Genomic DNA, 14,386 nt, shown 5'->3' with positions numbered 1-14,386 from the left:
TAAATTAATAAACATAAAAATATTATTAAACCCATTTTTTTAAATTACACAAAGAAACCCGAAACCCTAAAATCAATCCCATACCAACCACCACCGGCCATCATCGAACGTCTTTGGCATCGTCGAACGACTGTCACCCCATCATCGATCCTCCATTGCATATCATCCCTCCTGCTGTTGTCCTAATCTCCTAAATCTCTAAGCATAAATCCCTAACCCTAATAAGCTTTCTGAGACTATTCCTTGAAGAAAAAATCGAAGCTTCATTGTTCTTTGAAACAAAAAGCTTCATCCTCATGATGGGCACTTATTAGGCAGCACTTATTTAGTTCTTCGAAACAAAAAGCAAGCTTTATTATTGTTTGAAATGCTTAACCCTTATTGTCGATGAAGCTTTTTTATTCGTCCTTCACCACCCTAATAAGTTGTTTTTGGAGAGGGGAAATGGTGACGAGGGGTTGTCGGTGATGGGTCTGTGGTTCAACGGCGTTGGCATGGTTCGACGGCGGTGATAGCAATAATGACAGTCGATGATGGCTGTTAATGGGATTGGAATAAGCTATTTTAGAATTTTAAGACTTTCTTTGTAATTTCAGAAAAATGGATTTTTTTTAAATTATATATAGAATTATATGTTTTTAAATTTAAATAAAATTTTAAAAATACATGAATCTGACATGCGTTTTTTAGCAAAGATTTTTAATGTCGTTGACGGTTCGAACACCTAAATGAATAAAGTTTGTAACTTTAAACAAATAGATGAGTCAAAAAATAATTTTTTTTCTCAAATTGAGGTTTTTTTAATAGCTTTAATTGAGTTTATAAAAGGAGTAACATCGTATTTTAGGAATTATTATTTTTTTCAAATTTTACAGACCCCTATTGTTGGCATACGAATTTATCGACGGAGGTGTTCTAATACACGGTGGTTCGCAAGAATTGTTTGAAACAATCCAAACGAAGCCAAAATCGAGTGGTAGCGATGGCTGCAGACGAATGGAAGGTGAAAATTGAAAAATTCGATGGTGTGAACTTTGGCTTTTGGAAGATGCAGATTGAAGATTTTCTGTACCAGAAAAATCTATATCAACCTCTCTCAGGAAAGCAACTAGAGGGCATGAAGAATGAAGACTGGGCTCTTCTCGACAGACAAGCCATCGGAGTTATCCGACTGACGTTGTCCCGAAATGTTGCTTTTAACATAGCAAAGGAAAAGACCACGGCGGGGCTTATGGCGGCTCTCTCCAATATGTATGAGAAGCCATCAACCTCAAACAAAATTCACTTGATGAGACGATTATTCAATTTGCAGATGGCAGAAGGGGCATCAGTGGCTCAACACCTAAATGAACTCAACACTATCACAACCCAGTTGAGTTCCGTGGAAATTGAGTTCGATGATGAAGTTCGAGCTTTAATTCTCTTATCATCTCTACCAGACAGTTGGAATGCTACTGTTACAGTAGTCAGCAGCTCGTCAGGAAATAGTAAATTGAAATTCGACAATGTTCGGGATCTGGTATTGAGCGAAGAAATTCGAATGAGAGAATCGGGTGAAGCATCAACCTCCTCAGCCTTGCACACAGAGTCTAGAGGGAGAACTTTAGAAAAAAATTCAAATCGTGGCAGATACAAATCCAGAACGGGAAAATCAATAACGGGAAAAAAGATTATACCTGTTATAATTGTGGCAAGAATGGTAACTTTAAAAGAGATTGCCGAGCATCGAAGAAAGATACCGGCACACAGGAATCTACCAACATGATAGAAGAGACAGGTGATGCCATGATTTAAAGCGTCAACAGTCCGATTGAATTATGAATCTTGGATTTAGGGGCATCTTTCCACTCCACCCCATGCCAAGAAATCATAGAGAACTATGTCAGTGGTGATTTTGGGAAGATTTATTTAGCTGATGAGGAAATATTGAAGATCGTCGGAAAAAGAGATATCTGATTAAAGTTGTCAAACCAAACCACCTGGAAGCTGATAGGAGTGAGACATATTCCTGGCCTCAAAAGAAATTTGATTTCTGTAGGATAGCTTGATGGAGAAGGATATAGTACAACTTTTTCAAGCTGTGAATGGAAGATTACCAAAGGAGCACTCGTCATTGCTCGTGGTAAGAAGACTGATACTCTCTATGTAACCTCAATTTTAGAGAATATCATTATAGTAGAAGATGCTGATAGAAAATCAAACCTATGACACCAAAGGCTTGACTATATGAGCAAGAAAGGGATGAAGACACTTTCATCAAAAGGGAAGCTGCCGGATCTAAAGATTATAGACTATGTGAGGATTACATCTTTGGCAAACAAAATAAAGTCAGTTTTGCAAAGATTGGCAAGACACCCAAGGCTGAAAAGTTAGAGTTGGTTCATACTGATGTATGGGGATCATCTCCAGTTCTATCTCTTGCAGGCTCACTATATTATGTCACCTTCATTGATGATTCTACGAGGAAGGTGTGAGTATATTTTCTGAAGAAGAAATTAGAAGTCTTTGATACCTTCAGAAAATAGAACGCCATGGTGGAAAATGAGACTGGTTTGAAAGTCAAGCGGTTGAGGTCTGACAATAGAGGAGAGTACAGAAATAGTAAATTCAGAGATTTCTGCGCAAACAATGAGATCAAGATGGAGACAACAGTTCCCATGATACCGCAACAGAATGGTGTAGCAGAGCGCATGAACAAAACTCTGAATGAACGTGCCAGAAGTATGAGGATACATGCAGGCTTGCCCAAATTGCTATGGGCTGAAGCTATCAACACTGCAGCTTACCTGATCAACCGTGGGCCCTCAGTTCCCTTGGATAGTGGAATACCATAGGAAGTTTGGAGCAAGAAATAAATAAACCTTTCACAATTAAGAATGTTTGGTTGTATTTCTTATGTACACATAAACTCTGCTGAAAGAAGTAAACTTGATGCCAAGTCCAACAAATACGTTTTTGTTGGATATGGTGGTGATGAGTTCGGTTATCAATTTTGAGACTATGAAAATCAAAAGATCATCAGAAATAGAGATGTCATTTTCAATGAGAATGTGATGTACAAAGACAAGTCAACCATAGAATCTAGTAGCTCTAATACCGAAGCTGAAACAAAAGAATTTGCTGAGTTTGAGGAGATTTCTGGAAATGATTTCAGATCAGTCCTGAAGAAGTTCAAGAAGAACCAAGCACACCAGAACTAAGACGCTCCTCCAGAATTCCTAAACCAACCCTGCGTTATTCGTATTCTTTGCACTACTTGTTGCTGACTGACAATGGTGAACCATAGTGCTATGATGAAGCAATGCAGGTGGAGGATTCAGTCAAGTGGGAGTCTTCCATGAAATATGAGATGGACTCACTTATGTCAAATCAAACGTGAGAATTAGCTGAATTACCACCAGGCAAGAAAGCGCTCCATAACAAGTGGATTTACAGGATCAAAGAAGAGCACGATGGGAGCAAACGCTACAAAGCAAGATTGGTTGTCAAAGGTTTTCAGTAAAAAGAATGTGTTGACTACAATGAAATTTTCTCTCCAGTCGTGAAACTGTCTACAATCAGACTGGTGTTGAAAATTGTAGCTGCAAAGAATCTACATCTTGAGCAGTTAGATGTAAAGACAGCTTTCCTTCATGGTGATTTGGAGGAAGAAATCTATATGAGGCAGCCAGAAGGCTTCGTAAAGACATGCAAGAAAAACCTGGTATGCAGGTTGAAGAAGAGCTTGTATGGTTTAAAACAAGCTCCTAGACAGTGGTACAAGAAGTTTGATAGCTTCATGGGTAGCAGTGGTTTTACCAAATATCAAGCAGATCATTGTTGCTACATCAAAAAGTTCGACAACAACTTCATTATTTTATTGTTGTACGTTGATGACATGCTTGTTGCATGTTCAAACATGCAAGAGATTATAAACTTGAAGTAAAAATTGTCGAAGCAGTTTGCAATGAAAGATCTGAGTGCTGCAAAGTAGATTCTTGGGATGAGGATTAAGAGAGACACAAAGTCAGGGACTTTAATGTTATCACAGGCTGAGTAAATCAACAAAGTACTCTCCAGGTTCAACATGCAAGATGTTAAACCAATAAGTACACCTTTAGGTGTTCATTTTAGACTCTCCAAAGAACAATCACCAAAGACGGAGGAAGAACATACACACATGGTGAAGGTGCCGTATGCCTCACCAATTGGAAGTCTGATATATGTCATGGTTTGTACCAGACCAGATATTAATCAAGCAGTGGGAGTTATTAGCAGGTACATGAATAATCCGGGTAAGGTACACTGGGAAGCTGTCAAATGGATCCTTAGATATCTGTGAGGTACTACAAACAAAGCATTTTGTTTTAAAAGTGGAGATACGATACTGACAGGCTATGTAGATGCTGACTTAGCCGGAAATGTTGACATCAGAAGGAACACTACAGGGTATGTTTATACTCTGTGAGGTACTGTAGTGAGTTGGGTTTCTCAACTACAGAAGATAGTTGCTTTCTTCACAACTGAAGCAGAATATGTCGCTGTTACAGAAGCCAACAAGGAGATGGTTTGGCTCCAAAGTTTCTTGGAAGAGTTAGGCAAGAAACAAGAAAATAATGTCTTGTATTGCGATAGTCAAAGTGCTATCCATCTAGCGAAGAATTCGTCTTTTCATTCCAGGACGAAGCACATACAACTACGATATCATTTTATTCGGTCTCTTCTAGAATATGGGATTTTGAAACTTGAAAAGATTAGTGGAGCTCAAAATTCGGCAGACATGTTGCCAAAGACGGTGACCACAGACAAACTGAAGTTGTGTTCAGCTTCAGTTGGCATGCTAGAATGACAAGACTAGAAATGCTGTTGCATTGATCGAGGTGTGAAGACAGATTAAAATCAATCTTCAAGTGGGAGATTGTTGAAAGTTCAAAGCAAAGTTGGCACCGAACTTTGAAAATGGTTTTCAAGATTGGTAGATGTTGGTTTTCAAAGATAAGCACCGAAAATGGGGAGGTCAAAAGGGGGCTGATATTGTTGATTTTTTTGTAATGGTTAAATCATACAATTAGTCATTGCACTTTAGGGTATTTACAAGATTAGTCCCTAAGCTTCAACTATAAATACTCGAACCCATTTAGCTTTAAAATCATCGCAAATCATTTCTTTCTCCCAATACTAGAGAGCTTTCTTGTGAGTAGTGAGTGTTTTGTAAACACCTGTAAATTTTCTCTCTTTAGTAAAAGATTTGCAGTAGTCCGGAGACGTATGCATAATTGGCTGAACTCCATTATCAATTTCGGGTATTATTTTTCCACTTCTATTTCGTATTCTCACTAATCTGATTATAGGGAAATTACTCGTACTCGTTTATTTCCCAACACATTAATCAGTAAATAACTATTTTTTATAATAATTGAAGAGTAATTAATTTTTTTTATTTGTCTCCTCCTACCCTGCTTGTGCGGTGAATAGTGAGTTTTCTCCTCCATCGGATTACTGTCATATAGTTCTGGACACTACGCCTTCCGACCAATGTGACTATTTCAGTTCAGCTTCAAAAACTGTTGGGGGATGACCCTGGGTGTCTATACTTGAGACTTCAATACTATTTTTTATCTTACAATATTTATTAAAATTATTTTTAAAATATAGATTTGATGGGTAACTATTTTGGTATCTTGAAGGTCATGACGAGCACTTCTCCAAATATTACTAATGGTAAATTATGTTTTTAATATTTAAATTATTAATTTTGATCTATTTTAGTATCTTATTTTAAATTTAACGTAAGTTTAAAATATAAAAAATTATGTATTAAGATAGATCAAAATTTGTAGTTTAGATACTAAACGTGTAAATTTTTTAATAGTGGGGTATTAAAATGAAATAAAAACTAAATGATAGGTATGATTTGAAAAAATTGAAATTTTAAATATTAAAACAGACTAGAACTAATAGTTTGTGTACTAAATATGTAATTTACCCTATTACAAATTATAAAATCGGACAGCAATTTACTATAAACAATGTGTTGAGAGCGTCAATGACTTTGTACCAAGGAGGCAAGGACAATTGAACACGTTCGCTCTCGCAAAACATGAATTAAGGACATTAAGCACTATCTAGCCTATCACCGGAAATTGAAAATCCGAGAATGTTAAAAGGACGTCAGTTTAATTTAAGGCTAAGTAATGTCAGAGAAGGAGCACACCTAATAATATTATAAAGAGCAGAACATTTTTTATTGGATGTAATTTAAAATATTTTTCGGTTGCACACTTTTTTTTGTAATATTTTTCGGTTACAATAAAAAAACGTTACTTTATTCGTAACATTTTGGTTTCAATTAAAAATATTAAAAATCAACATTTTAGGTTTAACCTAACCGAAAATATTATATTTTTTAATAACATTTTCCGTTCCTTTAACCCAAAAATCCACAGGAGGATTTCGAACATTTCTCAAGACCAAGAATTCCAATTTTCTGAGTACAGCATTCGCCTCCGATTGTAGCAACTTAAAATATTATAATTGAAGCCATGGAGTGGGATCCTAATGTCCAAATTCGCTGCCGATGATCCGGCACTACACCTCTGAGATGCTGCCATCAAACTCCAAGGAGCAAATCCTCGATGATTAATTCCCAGTAGAGTAATTTATGGTCCAATTTTGTTGTACACATACAAGCATGCAGGAAGACACATTTTTCTATATTCTACATTCAAAACAGAGAGGCTAACTTGTCACTCATCTAAACATTTTGCTATGGATTTGAGCAGCCAGTGCCGAGCAAGTTTTGAACAGCCAGTTGAAATGGCCTCGCCTCTCCTCGGAAATCACTGGTAGTGTTCCTTTGAAACCAACTGATGGAGATCATGCTACTTTTGCTTGCATATACGCATCAAATTGTTGTGTCAAACACCAATTACTGTAGATAAATCTTTGCTGAATTACTTCTGCAATGATTTTGTTAAATGGGAAATCTTTGCTAAATTCATTTATTAAGATCCATCATCCACGCTGGTCGATAAATACCTCAATCCAAATGTTTTGTTTAGGCCAACTGATTCTTTGAATTGATTACTTTTTTTGTGTGGTAAATAATTGCATTTATTGATCAAATCAACTGGAACCTAATTTCTATATATTTCTAAATAAATAAAACCAAAACTTAAACCAAATGCTGGATGAAAATAGCGTCAACATGCCTATGTTGTTTGGACCATAGATTGATCAATAGTTGCTGCCCTCAAGGCTACCCTTTCCATGTAAGTATTGCAACAAAGATCGTTCCACCCTTTTGCTTCTCCTTGTGATGATAGTGTTGTCTGATGCTACATAGGCAAATCGATTTTCCATTTCTGAGCTTGGCCGAGAGGTGCAGAAGATATCGAGTTTTGCCTGTGTCCCGGATTCGTCGGCTTTCAAACAGAAATGTGTTCCTTTCACTAGTATAGTCTTTTGGGGGGAGTAACTCCAAGTGTAGGAGTCGGTGTAGGGACCTAATTGCAACCGGTAGTCGAATGATTTCCTTGTGACACAAAGCCCCGTTAAGGGATGGAAGATCACTTTGTGCAATTTGACTTCCGACTGACCCGGACCTGCATATGTCATTGCGGAATAACAAAAGATTTGCATCAATTTTTTTTATTGACATCAATCTAAAAAAAAAAAGAAATTAATACACGTCGGCTAGCTTACCCCGAAAAGGAGCTTGGAGTGGTGAAATTCTTTGTATGAAGCTCGAATTCCTGGGTGCACACCAATTATAATCCAAGACACCGTAATACTCGTTTAACCCGACGACGCCTGCTCTCACTTAATAGCTCTCGGTCAACGTCCACAAGGCCCAATCCAGGTCAAGCTCAGCTGCCACGCCCAAGAAGCAGTTCAAGTACCTATTGCCATTCACATTGGCTCCTGTTTGGTCGATCCCGAACTCGCTAATGAATAACGGGTATCCTTGATCAACCAAATACCCAGACGTCTTCAACATGTACGTAGCAACTCTGCCACAAACTTCGTTTGGGTTTCCGGTCACCCATGTTCGCGGCCCATCGGAGAATCCATACCAATGCGCCTCGAATACTAGTTTCCCACTAAACGTGAGTTTTACGGGTTGAGCCTCGATGAATGACAAGTCCCTGTCGAAATCAAATCCAGAAAGTATAACAAGAACATCCGGGTTTGCAGAGTGCACAGCTTCGGCTCCTTGCTGCATGTACTTGTACCAGTCGTTCACGTTCTGTTTCGGGCCTCTTAGCTCATTCCGACGACGTTGGTGACGCCGCTGAATAAGGTGGCCATCCGAGTCATCCCGGTGATCCACTGAGGAGGGTTGAAGTACCTGTCGCCAAAGAAACCATTGTCGTCTAAATTATTGCAGCACCAACCGGGTTTGCTTATGTGATTCTCAAGTATGACCATCAAATTGTTTTCCCCTAACATTGACACCACTGCCTGAAATATAAGTACCAATTTTTTTTAAAAAAATTTATTAAATCAATCAATGCTGTAATTTATTCAATGGTAATAGGAGAAAACAAGGACGTGGAAAATCTGTCATATCTGGTAAGCTTTGATGAGGGGTACATCTATGATCGAAGGGTTGTTGGCTTGGATTCCGGCGATGGATTCAATAAAGCCAAGTCGTTGAAACGATTGTCTAACCGTGAGAGATGCCAACGAGTCATTGGTGACCAAATAGACTGGCCAAGTGTAACTAACGCAGTCGAACCCCATTGACGCAATCCGTTTGGCGATGGTATCCATAGGCTGCTTGCTGAGCCCTTCGGCAACCATCAATTCTGAGTGAGCCGACCAGTTCACACTCGCCAATTTCACACGTCATCCTCCCTCGCCAACAATCCATCGTGAATTCGTCGACGGAGGGAGGGGCATGACGATGGGAAATAACAGGAAGAGGAAGAGAATAGAAGAGGAAACGAAACTTACCGTGCCTTTTGTTTTGACTTGAAGGAGGAGAATCAACGTTAATTGCTTTTGTTTTGACTTGAAGGAGACGTTGAAGGAGGAGTTACTTAAGTGGCTTATTTATACAATGGTGTAAGTCATTGTCCATATCAAAAGCAAACTCACAAGCCCTATTCTAAATACACTTACACGCAAATCCTATTCTAAATACATTTGTTAACTAATCTTTAACTTTTATTATTAAATTTGAGTTATAGTAGGATTGGTTGGCTGATTCTATTTACAATTATTATAATTTATTATTGTAATTATAAAATGTTAAATTTATAAATGAAACTTGTTCCAATATATAATTAAATATATAAATTTTGATTTGGTACAGTTATATACGTGGAACTTTATTTCTGGTTCTAATTTATGCATGGAAATTTAATTTTTAGTCAATTAAACACATTTAAGGAAATCAATATATTTTATTTTCATATTAAATAAACATAATTATTTGTGCACGTCAAAGGGTATTACTTCATGTTTGTTAAAGTTTAATCAAATCGACATTCATGAAAAGCAACCAAGCCCTTACATTACCAATCTACGAGGAGAAGAGCAGGCTGTTTAACTTCAACTTTTGCAATTGTCACTGCTGTCTTTGTGGTCGGAATGATGAAACTGTGTTACATGCTCTCCGTGACCGCCCGGACGTTGCTTACATTCTGCATGCTGCTGGTTTTACTTCGGATGTTGTTTGCTCCACAGGATTCTGCTGGAGATTGGTTATGCTGCCAGTCTCGTCAACGGTTTTCCTTTTGATGGTGTTGTACATCTGGCATAGGCGTAATTTATTTATTCATGAAGGTCGATTGGTCCCCGGTTGGCGTATTATTTATTCTAGTCGAGCTTTGTTTTCCGCATACTCTGTTGCACATGGTCGCTCCAGCACCTCTTCTACATTGCTTGGCGTTGTACACCACTGGAGTAAACCACAAGAACACTCCCTCACCATCAATGTAGATGGAGCTTGTCCACCATCTTTTGGAAATCCAGCAGTAGGCTGTTGAGAAGCTGTTAGCAAGTTAGTTAGGCAGTTAGCTAGGTGGTTAATAGCAGTTTAGTTGTTAATTAAATGTATATAAATACATTGGTTAGCTGTACATATGTGATATAATGAATAAAGCATTACTTCATACAGCTTATTTTCTTTTCTTTTCCTCATACGAATGTTGACATGGTATCAGAGGCCATCACCGGCAGTTGTTTCCGGTTAAGTTCATTGCCGGTGAGTTGATTCAACTGCTATCCTTCTTCCTTTGTTTCTGCACAATCATGGTTTAACCGGAGACAGCTCAAATTGACTACAATCACCCTCTTTATCTTCATCCATCAGACACTCCAGGAACCTTGCTCGTCTCTCATCAACTAACTGGGGTGGAAAACTACAATTTATGGAGCAGATCCATGCGCATTGCTCTATTAGCCAAGAACAAGATTGGATTTATAGATGGAGCTTGTTCTCGTGAAGGTCTATCTCCAGAACTTTTGGCGCAATGGGAGCGTTGCAATGCCATTGTTCTTTCTTGGATTTTGAATACGGTTAGTCAAGAACTCTCTGCAGGAATAGTTTTTGCTTCCAATGCATTACGTGTATGGGAAGATCTTAAAGAACGTTTTGATAAGATTGACGGTTCACGAGTGTATTTCCTGCATCGAGAAATTGTTTCTCATTCTCAAGGTACATCTTCCATTTCGGTTTATTACACACGCTTGCGATTGCTTTGGGATGAATATGATGCCATTGCTCCTTTCGCTATATGCAACTGTGAAGTTTCTCGGCAGAATAAAGAACATGTTCATCAACAACGATTGTTTCATTTTCGTATGGGATTGAATGACTCATACTCTATGGTACGCAGTCAAATATTGTTATTAAAACCATTACCTTCTGTAAATCAAGCATATTCTATGCTTGTTCAAGAGGAAGGTCAACGTCAAAACACAGGAAGATTAGCCAATGTATTTACTCTAGTACTCAGACCAATAAACGGTTCAATGGGGTATGTGATTATTGTCATATCAAAGGTCACAAGAAGGAAACATGCTACAAGCTAGATGGTTATCCAGCTGATTACAAGTTCAATAAACGCAAGGGATCGGCTGCCAACAACGTTGTCTTGAATAGTGAAGGAGAGTCAGCCTCTTCCTTGGCTGAAAACTCTGTTCCTGCTAAGGTCCCTACTTTTACACAAGAACAGTACCAACAAATTCTTGAATTGTTGGGAAAAGATCCGCCCATGCAAGCTGCAGGTCATATGGCAGGTACTCGCCTTATTTCCTTCCATTATTACTGGATTCTAGATACTGGGGCAACGAATCACATGACCTTTGATCTTGAGAAATTGAATTCTCATGTTGCTTGTGACTCCTCTTCGTTTGTTCAGCTGCCAAATGGTAAAACCACACACATAGCCCACAAAGGAACTTATGCTTTTTCCCCTGATCACATGTTATCCAACGTTTGCATGCACCAGATTTTCATTACAATTTACTGTTTGTATCACAGTTAACCAAAGAGCTCAAATGTTCTTTAACCTTTTATCCATAATTTTTCCTTATACATGACCTTTGCAGTGGAGAGATGAAGGGGATTGGTAGATCTTATGATGGTCTTTACATTTTGAAGTCATCATCTAGCTCGTCAGGTTGTCGTGTTATTTCCAGTAAAAAATCTTGTTTGTCTTCTACAATGTTAAAATCTGATAATGGTGTATTATGGCATGCTCTTCTTGGCCATACATCTTTGAGTACTTTGAATAAAATGTCTCAGTTACATAGTGATTTGTCTGGTATTGATCATGTTAAAAGCTGCGGTGTTTGTCCTCTTGCTAAACTAACTCGTCTACCATTCCCGGTGAGTGATTCTCGTGAGATAACTGCATTTTGTCTTATTCATATTGATCTCTGGGGAGCGTATCGTATTTCAACACATAGTGGACATCGGTATTTCTTAACAATTGTTGATGATCATACGCACGTATGACATGGGTGTTCTTACTTAGGCTCAAAAGCGATGCATTTGTCATTCTTAAACAGTTTTTTGTCTATGTTGACAATCATTTTTCTGGAAAAATTAAAACTATGAGGAGTGATAATGGTTGGGAATTCTTTAGCAATGAAGGCAGTGCTTTCTTTTCTTCTCAAGGGATTGTCCATCAAAGTTCTTGTGTCCATACACCCCCAGCAAAACGGGGTTGCTGAGCGAAAACATCAATATCTGCTCAATGTTGCTCGTGCTATTAAGTTTCAGTCTTCTGTTCCCATTAAATTCTGGGGTGAGTGTATCCGAACTGCTTGCTACATAATTAATAGGCTGCCAACAAGGGTTCTTAATTGGAAAACACCATTTCAAATGTTGCATGGGAAGGTGCCTAGTCTTTCACATCTTAGAGTTTTTGGGTGTCTTTGTTATGCTACTATCCCCAACAATCATGATAAGTTTTCTTTTCGGTCTATTCCTTCGGTTTTTATGAGGTATTCACTAACTCAAAAGGGTTATGTTCTTTTTAACTTGAGCTCAAAGTCTTTTTTTGTCAATCGAGATGTGGTGTTTCACGAGTCCATTTTTCCTTTTCAATTTCCAGTTAAAAATTCTCCTTTGTTCCCTATTTCAACACTTTCTAGTGATCTTGATCGAGACTTTTTGCATATTCCAGTTGTGACATCACATGATTCGTGTAATGAGATTTTACCCGTGCATGAGTTTCCATGCAACCTTGAAACTACGAATGCTCAAAATGTAGCTTCTGGTTCAGCGTATCAAGTACCTGATAATTCATGTCCTTCATCCTCTAGTTTATCGAGTCAACAAGTTGTCCCTCGTTCTTCTCCTCGGCGTTCTACTCGAGTTACTAAACCACCTTCATGGTTATCTGATTTTGTTTATCATTCTCAATCCTCTTCTTCTAGTTCACTGCAAGCAGTTACGTTTTCCTCCTCTAATAATCTTTCTTCTTTCCTTTTACCTTCGCAAAAAGCTTTTGTTGTTTCCTCCTTAGTTGAACCTAAAACCTATCATGAGGCAGCTCGTGATGAACGCTGGGTAGAAGCTATGCAACATGAGATTCAGGCTCTAGAGGAGAATGGCACTTGGGCAGTGGTTGATTTACCTCCACATAAATGACTCATTGGTTGCAAATAGGCATACAGAATCAAGTACAACTCTGATGGATCGGTTGAAAGATTTAAAGCCCAGTTAGTTGCCAAAGGTTACAGTCAATGTGAAGGGATTGACTTCCATGACACCTTTTCACCCGTAGCAAAACAAGTTACTGTTCGTACTATTATTGCAATGGCTGCTATGTTTGGATAGGAGCTATATCAGATGGATGTATTCAATGCCTTCTTGCAAGGAGACCTTCATGAAGAAGTCTATATGCTGACGCCAGATGGTTTTCGCAACCAGGGGAAGTTTAGAGTATGCAGGTTGCTCAAGTCATTATATGTTTTGAAGCAGGCATCTCGCCAATGGAACTTAAAATTAACTGAAGCTCTTACTGCTGGTGGTTATGTGCAAAGCCTTCATGATTACTCGTTATTCATAAAACGAGAAGGTGAAAAAATAGTCATAATGTTGATTTATGTGGATGACCTCTTAATTACAGGCAATGATGGAGGAATGATAGAAGAGCTAAAACATATTCTTCACAAGAGCTTCAAGATGAAGGACTTGGGGCAACTCAAATATTTTTTAGGCATTGAAGTTGTCCGAAGTGCAGAAGGAATTGTTCTAAATCAACGAAAATATGCTTTGGAACTTATTGCAGATTCTGGTTTGGAAAATGCGCATAGTGTCTCCACTCCCCTTGAGCAGAATCAAAGGCTCACATCATCTGAGTATGATAAGTATGTTGAGCACCGTTCTGATGAACTTTTAGAGGATACTAGAATGTATTAGAGATTAATTGGAAGGCTTTTATATCTGACACACACTCGTCCAGATATAATGTATGCAGTCCAGCTTCTAAGTCAGTTCATGCAAGCTCCAAAGAAAATTCATTATGAAGCAGCTATGCGTGTTGTGAGATATATTCAAAAGAACCCAGGTGAAGGCATTTTGTTTTCAGCTAAGAGTAAACCCAGCTTAGTTGCGTTTTGTGATTCTGATTGGGCTGCTTGTCCCATGTCAAGACGTTCTGTTTCAGGCTATTGTGTTAAACTAGGAGATTCTCTCATCTGTTGGATATCTAAGAAGCAAAGAACAATTTCACTATCATCGGCTGAGGCTGAATATAGGTGCATGGCATCTAGGTGGCAGAATTGGTTTGGTTGAGAGGATTAACTAAGGAACTGGGAATTGAGCACCATGAGCCAACAACTTTGTATTGTGACAACCAGGCTGCACTTCACATCGCGGCAAATCCAGTGTATCATGAAAGAACGAAGCATATATAGATTGACTGTCACTTTGTTCGTGAGC

The 14,386-nt window shown here is 38.4% G+C and overlaps 1 protein-coding gene and 1 pseudogene across 1 annotated transcript; one reads left to right on the top strand and one right to left on the bottom strand.

Moving 5' to 3' along the window:
* Positions 1–7,215: 7,215 nt before the first annotated feature.
* Positions 7,216–8,883, bottom strand: LOC120185695 (annotated as a pseudogene).
* Positions 8,884–13,912: 5,029 nt separating this feature from the next.
* Positions 13,913–14,239, top strand: LOC120185694 (secreted RxLR effector protein 161-like). Its single transcript, XM_039189851.1, has one exon. The coding sequence runs from the start codon at positions 13,913–13,915 to the stop codon at positions 14,237–14,239; it is 327 nt and encodes a 108-aa protein (XP_039045782.1).
* The last annotated feature ends 147 nt before the right edge of the window (positions 14,240–14,386 follow it).

This window comes from Hibiscus syriacus, unplaced genomic scaffold (genome assembly GCF_006381635.1).
Source record: "Hibiscus syriacus cultivar Baekdansim isolate YM2019G1 unplaced genomic scaffold, ASM638163v2 tig00113124_pilon, whole genome shotgun sequence".
Lineage (NCBI taxonomy): Eukaryota > Viridiplantae > Streptophyta > Magnoliopsida > Malvales > Malvaceae > Hibiscus > Hibiscus syriacus.
This window is presented reverse-complemented; position numbering and strand designations above follow the sequence as displayed.